We start from the raw sequence: 18,750 nt of genomic DNA, 5'->3' as shown, positions 1-18,750 counted from the left end.
CTGCATGGATAGAAGCTTCTTCTGAGTCTTTCTGTGCTTGCCATGAGACTCCGGTATCGCTTGCCTGACCGCAGCAGTTCAAAGAGGCAGTTGTTTGGGTGGCTGGAGTCTTTGATAATTCTATTAGCCTTACCCATGCACCGCTTGTTGTAAATGGAAATGTTCTGGAGAGCCTACGACATAATGAATGAACGCAGTATAGGCTCACTATTCCATTAATGACTTGTTTCATTAGGATCTAGTAGACACCACACACATGCTCTGCCCCACGCACAGCACAGGCACAGTCCGCATACATACAGACTGTACCTACACAGCACGTAGGGCAGAGCACACATATACAGCATCCACCAAATCCCAATGAAACAAGTAACCAGAATATATCAAGCCTATACCGTTCACTCATCAGACACGTAGGCCATACTGGCGCACACAAGACTTGTTATGGAATATTAATGCAGTCTATTTCCACCGATTAGCTTTAGTTCTTATTTATTTATTTATTTATTTATCCACTGTCATTTCAGTGTTGGTGTATAGGCTATATAGTGTATTTCAATATAAGTTTAATTGATTAATGATATATTCGAAGGAATGCAGGTTTATATCAAACAAAGGTCTGTCCCATTGTATACCATTAAAACAGATATGTAACAAATAAGAAATACAAATTCCACAGAAGGCATTAAATAATTATTATTTTCAATCATTTCACAATAATTGCATATATAATGGTGTTTGAGTAATTGTAATAGTAATTAAAGTAATTATACATTTGTCCAAAATAGCTGGTTCAGATATGGTTAATCCAGCTGCCCTGTGATCAGATTAATCCATATTATTTATTTTTTCCGACATCAAATGCGTAATTTCTTATCGTACAAATATTGTCATATTTATTTTAATTATGATTAAGTAATTAATTCCAAGGAGGCCTGTAGCGTTGACATGAAGGAATCACTATGAGAACACAGTGTGTCAAGTTAATACAATTTTCAATTAGTCAATCAATCATAAGTGTGCTCCTCAGCACTCTTAAATCTGCTCTCAGCCACGCTCAAATCTGATCTCAGAAAAATTTGGGGACTCGCGCTACCAGCCCTAATATGTCTTAAATGGGCAGAAATCTGGCTAAGAGGAAATCTTTGGTCGTAAATCCGTTCGGGAATGAGACCCATTCTTCTCACAAAATGTTCCTTTTTGACCAAATTAATCAATCTATCTATCAATCTATATAGATTAACTTTGAATATGAAAGAAAACTGTATGGCAGACTCTTAGATACGGATGAAGATACATTCAAAGTGATAAAGGTCAGGGCCCTCATTTATCAATGCTGCGTACGCACAGATATGTGCGTAAACCGTGCGTACGATAATTTCTAAGCAAAGTGTGGGATTTATCAACATGAACGTGTGCTTGAGATCAAGTTTCAAGTTTCTTTAATAGTTGTCATACAGAAGTACAGAATACTTTTATACAAAATGCTTCTTACTGTTACGCTCCAGAGACTGTGCAAGACAAGATAAGATAAGTATGAAATAAAATAACATAGTATAGTATGTAAATTAGAAGTAAAAAAAAATGAGGTCACAGTGTTCAGTATAGACATATGTACAATGTTCGATGCAGAATAGACGTAACTGAGTTACCATATAATATACAATACACAATACTATGCAGTGTACTAATATACAATACTATATAGTGCAAAGCAGAAATGGGATGAGGTGCAATTTAGGTACAATTTACAGTAGGTGTACGAGTTGTAGTGCAAATCCTTTATCAATAAATATAAAGTGTGTTTGTGTGATCTAAAGTGTGGAGAGTGGGTGCTGCAGTGTGTTGTTTGTTTAAGTGAGTGTGTGCGTGTGGGTGTGTGTGCTGTGTGCATTTGATGGTTGTTGCATATTGTTTATTGTTCGTTTAGCAGCCTGATGGCCTGGGGATAGAAGCTTCTTCTGAGTCTTTCTGTGCTCGCCTTAAGACTCCGGTATCGCTTGCCTGACCGCAGCAGTTCAAAGAGGCAGTTGTTCGGGTGGCTCGAGTCCTTAATAATTCTCTTAGCCTTCCCCCTGCACCGCTTGTTGTAAATGTTCTGGAGGGTGGGAAGCCCCCCTCCAATTGTGCGTTCGGCTGAACGTGTCACTCTTTGTAGTCTGCTACGGTCTTGTGCAGTGCTATTCCCAAACCAGGAGGTGATGTTGCCAGTCAGGATGCTCTCTATTGTACATGAGTAGAAGTTCCTAAGGATCTTCTGACTGACTTGGAACTTCCTTAGGCGCCTGAAGAAGTAGAGGCGTTGTCGTGCCTTCTTCACAACACTGTCAATGTGTGTGGTCCATGTCAAGTCCTCGGATATGTGGGCTCCGAGGTACTTGAAACTGTTCACTCTCTCAACCGGTGCCCCGTCGATGCTGAGGGGGCTGTAGTCCTTGACCCCCGACCTCCTGAAGTCCACAATCATCTCTTTTGTTTTGCTGACGTTCAGGGAGAGGCAGTTCTCCTGACACCACTGTGACAGATTTTCTACCTCTTCCAGGTAGGCCCTCTCGTCGTTGGCAGAGATCAGGCCCACCACTACTGTGTCATCAGCAAATTTGATGATTGTGTTGTTGTTCCGCTGTGCCACGCAGTCATGTGTGTACAGGGAGTAGAGGAGGGGGCTCAGAACACAGCCCTGGGGGGCCCCTATGTTGAGCGTGATGGATGAGGAGGTGCAGTTGCCTGCTCTTACCACCTGGGGTCTGCCCGTCAGGAAGTCCAAGACCCACTGGCAGAGGTCATAGTTCAAGCCCAGGTCCCTGAGCTTGGCTATGAGTTTGGAGGGGACTATGGTATTGAATGCTGAGCTGTAGTCGATGAACAGCATTCTCACATAGTTCCCCTGCCTCTTGTCCAGGTGTGATGCTGCTGTGTGCAGCACATGGGCTATGGCCTCCTCCGTGGACCTGTTGGGGCGATATGCAAATTGCAGGGGGTCCAGGTTGATGGGGAGGGAGGAACAGATGTAGCCCTTCACTAGCTTCTCAAAGCACTTCATGGCTATGGAGGTGAGGGCTACAGGGCGGTAGTCGTTGAGGCAAGCGGGCGTAGATTTTTTGGGTACAGGGATGATGGTGGACTTCTTCAGACAGGTGGGGATGACAGCCTGTTCCAAGGACAGGTTGAAGATGTCAGTGAATACCGGGGCCAGTTGGTCGGCACAGACTTTTAGGACGCGGCCGGGGATGCCGTCCGGTCCTGCTGCCTTCCTGATATTCACTTTTTTAAAGATCCGTCTCACCTCATGCTCTGTTACCCTGAACACTGAGTCTCCATCAGCAGACCCCCCCCCCCCCCCATTGCCGTGGTTTGTAGGCTGGTGTTGTTATTCACAGCCTCAAACCTCGCATAGAAGGAGTTGAGATTATTTGCTAAGGATATGTCACTGTTCAGCTTGAGGGAGGTGCCTTTGTAATCTGTCATTGTTCTGAGGCCCTGCCACATGCCTCTAGAGTCAGCCTGTTCAAACTGAAGTTCAACTTTATCCCTGTAACACCGTTTTGCCTCTGTTACTGCTCTCCTGACGTTGTATCTTGCCGTCTTGTGTTCTTCCATGTTGCCTGTCACCAGGCCGGAGTTGTAGGCTGATGTGCGCACTTTCAGAGCCTCACGGACGGATTTATCTACCCAGGGCTTTTGATTTGGGTAGATTCTAATTGTGGTAGAGGGGATTGTTTCTTCTACCAGAGTACAGACAAAGTCAAGCACTGTTTCAGTGTATTCGTTAATATTGGCTGTGTTATCACGGAATACCCTCCAGTCTGTGCATTCAAGTGCAGCTTGGAGTGTCTCCCCTGACGTCACGGTCCAACGCTTAACCTCTCGCGAGACCACCGGCGTTCGCTTGAGACTTTGTTTATACTTTGGCAAAAGAAAAATGGCGGCGTGATCGGACTTACCGAATGGACTAAGAGCCTGTGACTTGTACCCATTCTTAAATTGCGAGTATACATGGTCTAATTATGTTCTCGCCTCTGGTGGGACAGGTCACATGCTGATAGAAATTCGGCAACACCTTTTTAAGACGCGCGCTGTTGAAATCGCCCAGAACCAAAATGGCAGCGTCAACATTAGCTGTCTGGAGTTTATTTACTTCGTCGTGTAACTTTGAAAGTGCGGTCCCAGTGTTCGAGTGTGGTGGGATGTACACTCCGACGAGGATGATGGACGTTAACTCTCTCGGAAGAAAGAAGGGTCGACATTTGATCGTGATGAACTCCAGGTCTGGGGAGCAGTGGTTAGACAATTCCTTTGCGTTGCCTATATCGCACCACTCCTTGTTTACCATGAAAGCAATGCCGCCTCCTTTCGTCTTTAGTGACTCTGCCGTCCGGTCCTTGCGGAGGACAAAGAAGTGGTCTGCCGGTTCTATTGCATGATTCGGGACATCTGGAGACAGCCAAGTTTCTGTGAAACAGAGGACATTACAATCCCGAATGTCCCTCTGGAATTGGATCCATGCTCTGATGTCGTCCAGTTTATTTCCTATCGATTGCACATTGGCCAACAATATGCTGGGCAATGTGGTTCTGTGTCGTTTGGACCTCAGTCTGTTCCGGACCCCGGCTCTCTTCCCTCGTCTTCGCGGCTTCTCCTGGCTTTGGCCACGGCCACAACAAAGGATCTCCGCTGGCCACTGTTGTTGTTCAGCAATCCGATCCAGAGAGCAATCCAATCGGTAAGTTTCCCTTAATCCAATGTCAATGATTGACTGACGGTCATACACATATAATGCACCAACAGTTGGTGCAAATAAAACTCTTAATACTATGAAAATTAACAAAAGAAAGCACAGTCTCGACGGAGCGATCAGAGAGGCAGCCGGTCGGAGCGGCGCCATATTACCATTGTGCGTATATCTATGTACAGCTCAGACCGTGCGTACCTGTCACCAAGCGGTAGAATAGGACGACTGCAGACGGACGGAATAAGATTTCATGCATTCGTTTCAACACCGACGTCTTCGGTATGACCCGTAATTAATTATAGGTAAATGTAAAATAGCGACAGTAGTGTAATTATTGTCAATTATTGTCACGGTCCATCGTGATATTGGAGATGGATCACGCAATAGACTGTACCACCCATGTAGCTGTCAAAGCTCCATCACAAATTCAGTTATGTGAATAGAAAGGGATTCCACTCAATCAATGTACATGCGATGCGCATTTGGCTGATAAATGTCGTTGCTGGTGACGGGAGGAACGCATGCATTGTATTTAATTAAATTGTAATGTTATTACTGGGGTATCTGTAATTAAAATATCACTTAAATGCAGGTGATCGGGGTTATCCACTGAAGCCATAGTTAATGACTCTGACCAACCCGACCCAACAGGAGCGCAATTATAACGGACTCACGAGTGCACAACAGCCATTTAGAACGCAGTTGGCCTGCTTGTTTGGCACGGGGGGGCAGACGCAGAACACCCACCTCCAAACGCAATTAAATATTGTTTAAAATAAAAACCTATATACTATTATTCTGTGTGTCATGTTTCCAAATAAGATTGTTCACAACGGAAAATACTGTATATGTTCAATTTGTTGGTTAGACCTCCGTGATCAATCTCGCTCTCAGTGACGTTTCTCATAGTTCGCTTAGTCCATTATTTCACATTCCATGGGGGTGTTTCATTACCATATATGGTTAATTAGGGGCGGTTCTGTATGCAAATGATTACAATCGTGCACAAGCATAGAAGGTAAGTACAATTGGTATTTATCAACACGTACGACCTGTGCATGCACGGTTGATCAATCCCAATTTTTCTGTGCGTAGAGACATTCTAAATTCCGAACGTAGGAAAGAAAATAGAACACTTTCTACGCATTATTGATAAATGAGGGCCCATGTCTTCTTAGTCTGGTTAGTTCCCATTATTAAGATGGCAATATAATGGACCTTCTCTTCAGACAGACTTGGACCTTGTACCTTAAACTTAGGCTGTAACAGAGACGGTAGTTTATTTTGATCTTTGATCATTATGTTATCTACCAGTATGACAAAGGACAAAGGATCATAAAGTTAACACAATATGCGTTAATATCTCAATGTCATAACACTCTCTGTTTTTGCCTCAACCCCAGCCTGTGTGTCTTGCTGACTTCAAGCAAATCAAGAGCATTAGATGTTTGTCTCAGAGTGATGGCAAGGCCCTCTTAACCCTGGATATAGAGGGTGCAAGACAAGTGAGTATTTATTTATTTACCAAGGGTAGGTGGATGCTCTTTTTCAGCAACACTGCAAAAACACTGCTTCACACTCTAGGCTCATTTATACTAGTGAACATACCGTCAGAGTATGGAGCCAAGGAGCCTAGTCGCAGACCCAACATGCGTCTCTCCCTAAATGTAACCGTGCAAAGGGTGATTGGATTAGATATATATTTATTCGTACCGTATATACAGTATATATATATCCACATATGTCTGTAATAATAATAATTCATTACATTTATAGCGCTTTTTTCAGACTCAAATCGCGTTACAATGTAGGGTTAGGGAAATTGCCTCCTTCACCACCACTGGTAGCACCCAACCGTGGGCTATTCAGGCTCAATGACTACCATACACTGGCACCCAACACACATTACACTACACCATGGCTGAACGGCTCAGGAGACAGGGATTGATATCAGCCAATTAAGGGGAAGGGATGATTAGGTGGCCTTGATGTCAGAGACCCGAACGGGAATTTGGCCAGGAACGTCGGGGAACCCCCCACTCTTTACGATAGGCATCCTGGTTTCTTTAACGTCAGGACCTCGTTTTAGCGTCTCATCCGAAGGACGGCACTCGCAGCTGTACGGTGTCCCTATCACCGTAACAGGGGCATTGTTACTGACTAGTCCAGAGGACCAAGTACCCCCTGCTGGACAACAACACCACTTTCCGACAGCAGCATTGATCATGAGTCCGGAGCTCTACTCATCTGTCGATTCTATATCCATATCTGTACATATCCCTTACCCACTCTTACTAGTTACGCTGATTAGATTATAATGTATTGTCATCTTACAGCACAAGTACAGTACAACGAAAAGAAGTTGGCATCTAACCAGAGTGCAAATGTAACAGTAAAGTGCAATACTAATATGCAATACTACTAATACACAATGTACAGATGATTTAACTGATTTAACTGGTATATGTACAGATATAGGTATAGTATCTACAGGTATGTAAGAAGGATTATATACAGGTATACAGATGTGGATAAATATATATACTATATATCATTTATATAGTATAAATTGAAAAAAGTGATGGTCCTCTTGCCTCGAGCCAAGCGCTGTGATTGGTCCACTCACCTTGAGTCGCTCATTTGTGTTATTGACAAAAAGCTAACATGGAACTATAAATGCTTGAACCCCCGCAACCACAGCAGATATAAAACCTACGTGGAAGTCTAACAACCACAGTCTGACACTGTTGACCACTAGGAGCTGCCCAGTACAACCACAGTCTGACACTGTTGACCACTAGGAGCTGCCCAGTACAACCACAGTCTGACACTGTTGACCATTAGGAGCTGCCCAGTACAACCACAGTCTGACACTGTTGACCACTAGGAGCTGCCCAGTACAACGACAGTCTGATACTGTTGACCACTAGGAGCTGCCCAGCACAACCACAGTCTGACACTGTTGACCACTATGAGCTGCCCAGTACAACCATAGTCTGACACTGTTGACCACTAGGAGCTGCCCAGTACAACCACAGCCTGACACTGTTGACCACTATGAGTTCCCAGTACAACCACAGTCTGATACTGTTGACCACTAGGAGCTGCCCAGCACAACCACAGTCTGACACTGTTGACCATTAGGAGCTGCCCAGTACAACCATAGTCTGACACTGTTGACCACTATGAGCTGCCCAGTACAACCATAGTCTGACACTGTTGACCACTAGGAGCTGCCCAGTACAACCACAGTCTGACACTGTTGACCACTAGGAGCTGCCCATTACAACCACAGTCTGACACACTGTTGACCACTAGGAGCTGCCCAGTACAACCACAGTCTGACACTGTTGACCATTAGGAGCTGCCCAGTACAACCACAGTCTGACACTGTTGACCATTAGGAGCTGCCCAGTACAACCACAGTCTGACACTGTTGACCACTATGAGTGCCCAGTACAACCACAGTCTGACACTGTTGACCACTAGGAGCTAACTCTATATATTGTCTTATTGATCACTAACTCTATATACTGTACTGTTGATCACTAACTCTATATACTGTATTATTGATCACTAGCTCTATATACTGTATTATTGATCACTAACTATATATTGTATTATTGATCACTAACTATATATTGTACTATTGATCACTAACTCTATAATGTATTATTGATCACCAACTCTATATACTGTATTATTGATAACTAACTCTATATATTGTATTATTGATCACTAACTCTATATATTGTATTATTGATCACTAACTATATATTGTATTATTGATCACTAACTCTATATATTGTACTATTGATCACTAACTCTATATACTTAGAGTTCATATAAATAGCTTGCAAGCTATTTTAAGGATAATGGCTTCATTCCTCATTGACTAGCATGGCTACCAGCAACAAGTATTCTGCTGTGAAAACCTTAAAAAAAAATTTAAATCACCATGTCTATTTACAGAACAATTATGAGGAACTTAACCAACTGTGATGTATATTACGCCAGACTGTCACACGCAAAGGTGTTAATTTAAATTGTTCTTCCTGACAGCCTCTGACAATCAACGTAGCCACATTCGCCATGGCAGAAAACATGGTGGATCTTATAGACGGTTACTGCCGCTTGGAAAGTGGTACCGACGAGTCATTTATCTCCAGACCCAATAAAGGTACATCCTTCTTCTTCTTCTGCTCTTCTTAAGTTCTTCTTTGTGGGTTGTAATTACCGTGCGTGGGACCATTCTGTTTGACATTTCTGTTGTATGATGACTTTAGAATTAGATTGTGTAATTTATTTGGCTAGAGTTTGGGGTCCAGTTGTGAGTTTGACCATTTGATGGAAAATAAACAACAAGTACACTTTTAAATGTTTCTTTAACATAAAATACAGGGCCCTATTCCCCGTACCTGGTTCAACTAAGTCGATCAAGAGTCCCATTATCCAGATTCAATTAACCCGATGTTTGAATCCGGGATTTTCCTGTTCCTCGAACGCTGATTCAGTCTCGTTCATTCGAACCAGACTTGAGACTCAGGATAATTGCGCGCGGCCGCCTCAGCTGAAAAGACAGCAGGTGTCGATCGCAGAAATCCTGATTTTCTCCTGATCCTGAAATCCTGAACGGCATTGATTGATTGATTGATTTAAAACTTTATTAACAGATTGCAAAATGGGTACAATGCAGTACGGCTCAATAGCCTCGCAGACAAGTTAAATGCATAATCTATAGGCTAATTTTAAGTCCCTCATTACCCCAATCAATCAGATTATATTTCTTTAAACGTGCCTGCTGGCAGTAGGCTTATGGAATGAATAATCAAATGAGATCTTGCTAGCGAAAATAATTAGTTCAACTCTTTCAGAATAAGGATACGGCTCTCTTTACCATTAATGGATATATAATGGATATTTTATTTATCTGGCACCGTGGTCTAATGCAGGGGTTCCCAAACTTTTCAGGCCGGGGCCCATAAAATAAGGCGTCAGAGAGCCGCGGCCCAATGCACATCGTCTGGCTTTTTTTTTTTTTTTTGCCATGTGACCGATTTTTTAAGCCAAATATCACTTCAATCCTATTAAGTTAGTTCAAGTTAGTTATTCATTTATATGTGCTATTTATGAGAGGGCTAACTTGTTGCAAAATAATAATGATAATTATAATAGCCTCATTAAAATACTATTGTTGCTTTGGTTGTTTTCAGCGTTTTATGTGCATAATCTGTTATTTAGTTTGAAATGTTCGTTGAAATGAGTAGATTTTTCGTTTTTGTTTATTTATTGTGAGGTTTCTGTCCTTGCGCTCTCACTCGTTCTGTTCCTTTAACCACCCTCGCTTTGTTTTCATTCATTTTTCTGTCAATTGGTTCTATCCCCTCGTTCACACGTTTCTCTCCGTTGACGTCATCAGAGACGTCGCTGATTGGTTCTCTCACTTCCCCACGCTTTTCAATCACATTCCCCAGCTGTCACTGCTTTCTCCCCGTTGACGTCATCAGAGACGCCGCTGATTGGTTCTCTCACTTCCCCACGCTTTTCAATCAATCGATCCCTCATTATTTATACCCCGTTTTTCCCCACCCTAAGTTGTTGGATCGTCTTGTTTTGTCGCCTTGATTTGTCTCTGGATGTTTTTCCCCGTTGCTGCTGCTGCTGCCTTTTTCTCTGTGCTGTTCTCCAGGAATTCCTAGAAGCCTTCGCTTGGATACCTGCTCCCGTGGCGCGCGCTCGCCTCCACTGTTGTTCCAGTTCCAATTACGCATCTCGTCTGGGTGAGTTATCTATTTGACTGTTCTTGACCTATTCCGTTTTTCGTGTGTAGACTTACACTGAAGACTACCACCTTTTTGTCAAACAGTCACTCACCCAGCCATTATCTATTTTTGCTTATTCCTTTATGGAATAATATTTTGGGATCTACCATCTCCCTCTGTGTGCTTGCTCACACCGAAGATATTATTTCACAATTGGACTGTGTGTTTACATGAAGATATTCACTGTGTGTTTGCTCACACCGAAGATATTATTTCACAATTGGACTGTGTGTTTACATGAAGATATTCACTGTGTGTTCACATGAAGATATTCACTGTGTGTTTACATGAAGATATTCACTGGGACTGTGTTTGGATTTAGCTCACTGTGTTGTTAACACGAAGAGTTTTACTTGGGCTGTTTTTGGAATTGTGCTCTCTGTGTTGTTAACACGAAGAGATTCACTTGGGCTGTGTTTGGAACTGTGCTCACTGTGTTGTTAACACGAAGAATTGTACTCCCTGTTCTCCTGCTCGTTTTAAGACTGCTCTGTCACTGACTCGTTCCCTCTCTCCCTCTCTCGGTCTCGCAACAACATCTGAGAACCCACCGAGAGGATTCTGCAGAGCGGTTCAGAAGTCAACACCTGCTTCCCAAGATTTCCCTCACGGGAGAAGCTGCAGAGCAGCAGAACTTTGCCCCTTGATCATTGTACCTGTCTTGTTTGACCTGCTTTCCCTGTTTCTCTTATTCTTAGTACCAAATAAACAAGCCCTCGTATTTGGCAACTCTGAATCCTACTCTCTTGTGTCGTTGCGTTTGGGGTCGGTGTCAAACCATAACATTACGATCCAACCAACAATATGACGACCCCAGCCGACACAGAGAGGGTCAGAACCGCACTTGCTATTCAAGTCGAGTTGACCAGGGATCACGGTCTCCAATTAGAGCGGGCTGCGGCTGCGGTGCAAGACCTCAGGGACCAGGTCTTGCCTATGCAGGGTTCTATGGCCGCTATGGCGGGACAACAGTCCGAGATTCTCGCTCAGCTTAACTCGCTGGGCGACGCCGTTAATACTTTTCATCTCTCACACCCTTCAGGAACATTCCCCGCAGCCCCAGCAGATCTCGCACCTCGGGAACCCCATCTCTCCGTCCCACGGCTGTTCGACGGTAATCCCGAGGAGTGTGCCACATTCATCATGCAATGTGAGTTGGTTTTCCGTCATCAACCAAGCCGTTTTTCTGCTCATGGGTCCCGAGTGGCTTTTATAACCAACCTACTTTCAGGCCATGCTGCCCAGTGGGTCACTTCCTCCTGGGCAATGGAAGCAGATTTTTTGTTCTCCTACCCAGACTTCGTGGCGGAGCTCCGCAGAGTGTTCCACCATCCAGCCCGAGGTCTGGACCCTGGAGCCCGGTTGGGGACCTTCCGACAAGGGAGCGGCAGGGTGACGGACTATGTCATAGAGTTTCGACTGGCGGCGGTGGAGAGTGGATGGAACGAACCTGCTCTTCGCCTAACCTTCATAAGGGGGCTCAGTGACGCAGTCCGGGACCAGCTCGCTACCAGGGAGCTGCCCGACTCCCTCGAGGAGCTGTTTAGCCTTGTCATCCGTATTGACGGACGCCTCCTGGAGAGAAGGCGCGAGAGGACCCGACTGTCACCTCCTGAAGCACCCCGGACTCCTGGACGCCCCGTCCCCAACACTACTGATGGTAACAGGCTTCCCCGTCCGGTGCGCGAAGAGGAACCCATGCAGCTGGGACGCTCTCTTCTGAGCCAGGCGGAGCGTCCGGCAAGGCTCAGGTCCGGTCTCTGCCTTTACTGCGGAGGTGCGGGACACCGTATCGCCGACTGCCCTACCCGGCCAAAAGATCGGGCTCACCAAGACCCCGGGAGATCCTGGTGAGCCGTTTTTCCCAGTCCCAGCGCCGCGCACCACCTGACCATCTGATGAGCGTCACCCTGGCCTGGGGGGACCAACGTGCCACGGTGGAGGCCCTCATCGACTCTGGGGCAGACGAGAACTTCCTCGACTTCGAGTTTGCCACCCAAGCCAACATACCTCTTGAGGCCCTTGTGAGGCCCTTGGAGATCTTTTCGTTGGACCAACACCGCCTGGCCGACATCTCTCAACGCACCGGCCCAGTCGTGCTGACCATCGCTGGGAACCACGTCGAGAGAATCCAGTTCCTCATTACCCAATCCCCCCTTGTCCCGGTGGTCCTGGGTAGGCCCTGGCTCGCGCTGCACGAGCCCCACATCGCCTGGTCCTCCGGTACCATCAGGGGCTGGAGCTCCTCCTGTCACGCCCGCTGTCTGCAGGCGGCGTCCTGTCCCCCGCCCCGGAGACCGGCTGGTGAGTTGCCCCCGGACCCCTCGTCCATTCCTCCCGAGTACCACGACCTCATGGAGGTATTCAGTAAGACCAGGGCTCAGGCCCTTCCACCTCACCGCCCCTATGACTGCGCCATCGACCTCCGCCAAGGGGCTCCCCTTCCCGGCAGCCGCCTCTACAGTCTGACTGTCCCGGAGAAGAAGGCGATGGATCTCTACATCTCTGAGTCATTGGAAGCAGGACTCATTCGGCCTTCCTCCTCCCCGGTGGCAGCCGGGTTCTTCTTTGTTGGTAAGAAGGATGGGGACCTGCGACCCTGCATCGACTATCGTCAGCTCAACGAGATCACCATCAAGAACAAATACCCCCTACCTCTCATGAGCTCCACCTTCGAGCCACTGACCCAGGCCTCGTTCTTCACCAAGCTGGATCTCCGAAGTGCCTACCATCTTGTCCGTATTCGTGAGGGCGATGAATGGAAGACCGCCTTCAAGACCCCCAGGGGCCACTATGAGTACCTTGTGATGCCGTTCGGCCTCACCAACGCCCCGGCGGTATTCCAGGCACTCATGAACGATGTCCTCCGTGACATGCTGGAGGTGTTCGTGGTGGTGTACCTGGACGACATTCTTATCTTTTCCAGGACCCTCGAGGAACACATCCTGCATGTCCGTCGGGTGCTGGAGCGCCTCCTCCACAATCGGCTCTTCGTCAAGGCGGAGAAGTGCCGTTTCCACTCCAACTCCGTCGACTACCTGGGCTTCATCGTTGAGAAGGGCTTGACCCGAGCGGATCCTCGCAAGATCCAGCTGTGGAGGATTGGCCGGAACCCACCACTCGGAAGGAGTTACAGAGTTTCCTCGGGTTTGCCAACTTCTACCGAAGGTTCATCCGGAACTACAGTCAAGTGGCGGAGCCTCTTACCAAGCTGACCTCCCCCGCTCTGCCGTTCGACTGGTCCCCAGCGGCATGCGCTGCGTTCCGCTCCCTCAAGAGAAGGTTCACTTCCGCCCCTATCCTGCTCCACCCTGACCCCAAGAGACAGTTCATCGTGGAGGTGGACGCCTCGGATTCTGGTCTGGGCGCTGTCCTATCCCAACGTTCTCCTTCCGACCAGAAGGTACATCCTTGCGCCTTCTACTCGCGTCGCTTCCTCCCCGCCGAGAGGAACTACGACACCGGCAATCGGGAGCTACTGGCGGTCGTGGCTGCGCTGGAGGAGTGGCGTCATTGGCTAGAGGGTGCCGAGGAGCCTTTTACCATCTGGACGGACCACAAGAACCTAACGTTCATCCGCGCTTCCAGGCGCCTCAACGGTCGGCAGGCGAGATGGGCCAGTTTCCTCAGTCGGTTCGACTTCTCGCTGACCTTCCGCCCCGGTTCCCGCAACACGAAGGCCGACTCTCTGTCCCGGATGCACTCCAAGGGGGCTCCACCCTCTGAGGTCCCATCTCCCATCATCCCGGAGGCCCGAGTGGTTGGAGCCATCACCTTGGGCATCGAGGGTGTGGTGAGGCGTGCCCTTCGCTTCCAACGTGCTCCAAGCAACGTCCCTAGGAGCCGTCTCTTCGTCCCCGACTCTGTCCGGTCCCAGGTACTGCTGTGGGGCCATACCAGCCGGTTCGCCTGCCACCCAGGCGTCCATCGCACGTTCTCCTTCCTGGCTCGTCGTTTCTGGTGGCCCACCATGCGGAACGACGTCAAGGAGTTCGTATTGGCCTGCGCGGTCTGTGCCCGCAGCAAGGCCTCTCACCAGGCTCCCTCCGGGCTCTTGCAGCCCCTTCCCGTTCCAAGCCGTCCGTGGTCACATGTGGCGCTCGACTTCGTCACTGGTCTACCCTCCTCCCAGGGGAACACCTGCCTTCTGACCGTGGTGGATCGATTCAGCAAGGGGGTCCACCTCGTGGCCCTCTCCAAGCTTCCCTCAGCAGCCGAGACGGCGGACCTCCTGACGCACCACGTGTTCCGCCTTCACGGCTTTCCCCAGGACATCGTCTCTGACCGGGGGCCCCAGTTCACCTCCCAGGTATGGCGGGCTTTCTGCAAAGGATTGGGGGCAACGGTCAGTCTCTCCTCTGGCTATCATCCCCAGACAAACGGGCAGACGGAGAGGATGAACCAGAGCGTGGAGTCTGCTCTTCGGTGTGTGGCAGCCGAGAGGCCGGCATCCTGGAGCCGTTTCCTTCCCTGGGTTGAGTACTCCATCAACTCAATGGTCAGTTCCGCCACCGGCCTCTCCCCTTTTGAGTCCTCCCTGGGCTACCAGCCCCCTCTTTTTCCCGCACAGGAGACGGAAGTGGCAGTTCCCTCCGTGCAGGTCCACCTCGACCGCTGCCGTCAAGTTTGGGAGATCACCAGGACCGCGCTGCTCCGAACATCTGAGCGCGCCTGTCGTGGTGCCGACCGGCGCCGGGTTCCCGCGCCGACTTACCGCCCTGGGCAGAGGGTGTGGCTCTCCGCGAAGGACCTCCCGCTACGGTCCTCGGCCAAGAAGCTCAACCCCCGCTTCGTCGGGCCTTTCGAGGTCCTGAAAGTGCTCAGTCCGGCGGCCCTGCGCCTGAAGCTTCCTGCATCCATGCACATCCACCCCGTGTTCCATGTCTCCCGGGTTAAGCCCGTCTCCCTCTGTCCCCTTATGCCTCCAGCTCCTGATCCGCCGCCTCCTGTGCTAGTGGATGGTCACCCCCAGTGGCAGGTCCGCCGGTTGATGGGCGTTCGTCGGCGGGGCCGGGGGTTCCAATACCTGGTGGACTGGGAGGGTTACGGCCCTGAGGAGCGTAGCTGGGTCTCCCGGCAGCTCGTCGTGGATCCCGGCTTGATCACCGACTTCCATCGGGCCCATCCTGACGAGCCGGGTCGGCCTGGTCGCCGGGTGGCTCCCGTGGAGGGGGGGGTACTGTGAGGTTTCTGTCCTTGCGCTCTCACTCGTTCTGTTCCTTTAACCACCCTCGCTTTGTTTTCATTCATTTTTCTGTCAATTGGTTCTATCCCCTCGTTCACACGTTTCTCTCCGTTGACGTCATCAGAGACGTCGCTGATTGGTTCTCTCACTTCCCCACGCTTTTCAATCACATTCCCCAGCTGTCACTGCTTTCTCCCCGTTGACGTCATCAGAGACGCCGCTGATTGGTTCTCTCACTTCCCCACGCTTTTCAATCAATCGATCCCTCATTATTTATACCCCGTTTTTCCCCACCCTAAGTTGTTGGATCGTCTTGTTTTGTCGCCTTGATTTGTCTCTGGATGTTTTTCCCCGTTGCTGCTGCTGCTGCCTTTTTCTCTGTGCTGTTCTCCAGGAATTCCTAGAAGCCTTCGCTTGGATACCTGCTCCCGTGGCGCGCGCTCGCCTCCACTGTTGTTCCAGTTCCAATTACGCATCTCGTCTGGGTGAGTTATCTATTTGACTGTTCTTGACCTATTCCGTTTTTCGTGTGTAGACTTACACTGAAGACTACCACCTTTTTGTCAAACAGTCACTCACCCAGCCATTATCTATTTTTGCTTATTCCTTTATGGAATAATATTTTGGGATCTACCATCTCCCTCTGTGTGCTTGCTCACACCGAAGATATTATTTCACAATTGGACTGTGTGTTTACATGAAGATATTCACTGTGTGTTTGCTCACACCGAAGATATTATTTCACAATTGGACTGTGTGTTTACATGAAGATATTCACTGTGTGTTCACATGAAGATATTCACTGTGTGTTTACATGAAGATATTCACTGGGACTGTGTTTGGATTTAGCTCACTGTGTTGTTAACACGAAGAGTTTTACTTGGGCTGTTTTTGGAATTGTGCTCTCTGTGTTGTTAACACGAAGAGATTCACTTGGGCTGTGTTTGGAACTGTGCTCACTGTGTTGTTAACACGAAGAATTGTACTCCCTGTTCTCCTGCTCGTTTTAAGACTGCTCTGTCACTGACTCGTTCCCTCTCTCCCTCTCTCGGTCTCGCAACAACATCTGAGAACCCACCGAGAGGATTCTGCAGAGCGGTTCAGAAGTCAACACCTGCTTCCCAAGATTTCCCTCACGGGAGAAGCTGCAGAGCAGCAGAACTTTGCCCCTTGATCATTGTACCTGTCTTGTTTGACCTGCTTTCCCTGTTTCTCTTATTCTTAGTACCAAATAAACAAGCCCTCGTATTTGGCAACTCTGAATCCTACTCTCTTGTGTCGTTGCGTTTGGGGTCGGTGTCAAACCATAACATTTATTAAGTTAATATAAAACCATATAGTCACATTTTAGAATACAATAGAAAATAATTTTAGAATACAACTAGAAACACTGTCCTGGCCTGCTTCTAAGTTCAGTGGCCTGACAAAAAAAAATAAAATAAAAAAAATAAAAAATAAAAAAAATAAAAAATAAAAAAAAAGTTAATTTTTTATTTATTTTTATTTATTTTTAAATCATCTCGCGGCCCATCCGTGGCTGCTCGCGGCCCACCTTTGGGTCGCGACCCCGACTTTGGGAACCACTGGTCTAATGGTTAGTCCTTATACCTCACGCGGACGACCCGCGTTCGAATCCCCCTTTTTCTAAATATTCTTTTTCTTTTTGCGATGTAAATGCTTCAATTTGGTGCACTTTGAGAGCTATATAAAGAATGACATCCTCAATGCATGTAGATTTATAATATTTTAACTTAAAACTAGGCTACTTTTGCGTATAGTCATTAATATTATATTCCAAAACAAATTATATTAGAAACACAGGGTTTCGAACTCTGGTCATCCGCTTGACAGGAATGAGCACTAACCATTACACCACTGTGCCAGACAATATATATCCATTATATATCCATCAATGGACAAGAGACCCGTGTTTCGAATATTTTTCTTTTGAATGAAGTTTTATCTCTTTATTCTCAAATGCATTAATGTGACGTCAACGGCTCATTCAATTGCTCAAATCCGTCAAACAGCGCATCTCATCAGACATTTTAATCCCAGTTACAATATCACAATAACGTGTGAGTGATGATACAATTCAACAATCCTCAGATTCCTCGTAATTCATAATCCACAAAGACCACAATCCACGCATAGACACTTCAATTTTATGCTTGAATGAAACACAATCCGGGCGCTCCGTTAAGCAAATCTACAGCGGAGAATATATGAAACTAATCAGAGCCAAACGGCCGATAGGTTTCATTCATTAAAAATATCCCCGCGGGATTCACATTTGCAATGCGCCGTTATTAAAATAACCACATGCAGCGTGTATCACAACTCCGAGCGCCGTATATGACGTGCATTATTTTATTTAGGACAAAGTAAATCTATAGGCTGAATATGATTTATTATCAGCATTTAGTTCTATTATTATACATTTCAAAAGCCCCCTCTAGGAAAACGAAGCACAAAAACATAATTCAGAATGGTATAATGGGATCTAGACTGTGAGAAATATTTCAGGAAGCGAGCTGGCATTTCTTTGCGAGGGCGTGGCCATGGTTCATCCAGCTAACTGAACTTAACCCTGCTCCGGACCAGGTTCAAACTTTCTGATCTGTTACCATGGTGATTTAGAAAATCCGACTTCGGGGAACCGAAAGGTCTGGCTTAAGTCAAGCTATGCTGAAAATTATCCGGCTAACTCAGTTAGCCAGGTACGGGGAACGGGGTCCAGGTCTGTTTCACTCCAATGTTTACAGGCATTACCAATGTAAACAACACTTTCACAGCCTCAAAATCATGTGACATTTTAGTGTTTAGCTGTTCCTTTCAGTCCGTCCTGGTTTTAAAGGCTCAGATATATATTCAGATAATATTCAGATAATTTATTCAGATAATAACATTTAAGAGTGAATAACATATCTTCAGTATGCTGCAATCACAGATTGGGCCTTTTTAAAGAAATTACTTCTAATGACAAGCTTTTCAGTTAATTGGAATTGGAA

The 18,750-nt window shown here is 47.0% G+C and overlaps 1 protein-coding gene across 4 annotated transcripts in view; it reads left to right on the top strand.

Annotated features, from left to right (window-relative positions):
• Window positions 1-18,750, top strand: part of ptk2bb (protein tyrosine kinase 2 beta, b) — a 167,025-nt gene that overhangs the window by 80,746 nt on the left and 67,529 nt on the right. For all 4 annotated transcript variants that reach the window (XM_084315123.1, XM_084315122.1, XM_084315121.1 and 1 more), the window contains exons 10-11: window positions 6,136-6,237; window positions 8,795-8,912. In XM_084315123.1, the coding sequence (XP_084171249.1) occupies window positions 6,136-6,237; window positions 8,795-8,912 (220 nt within the window). The remainder of the gene's footprint in view (window positions 1-6,135; window positions 6,238-8,794; window positions 8,913-18,750) is intronic.

Source organism: Notolepis coatsorum, assembly GCF_963971535.1.
Source record: "Notolepis coatsorum genome assembly, chromosome: 5".
In the NCBI taxonomy this organism is placed as follows: domain Eukaryota; kingdom Metazoa; phylum Chordata; class Actinopteri; order Aulopiformes; family Paralepididae; genus Notolepis; species Notolepis coatsorum.
Note: the sequence above shows the minus strand (reverse complement) of the source record. Positions and strands in the feature narration are given on the sequence as shown.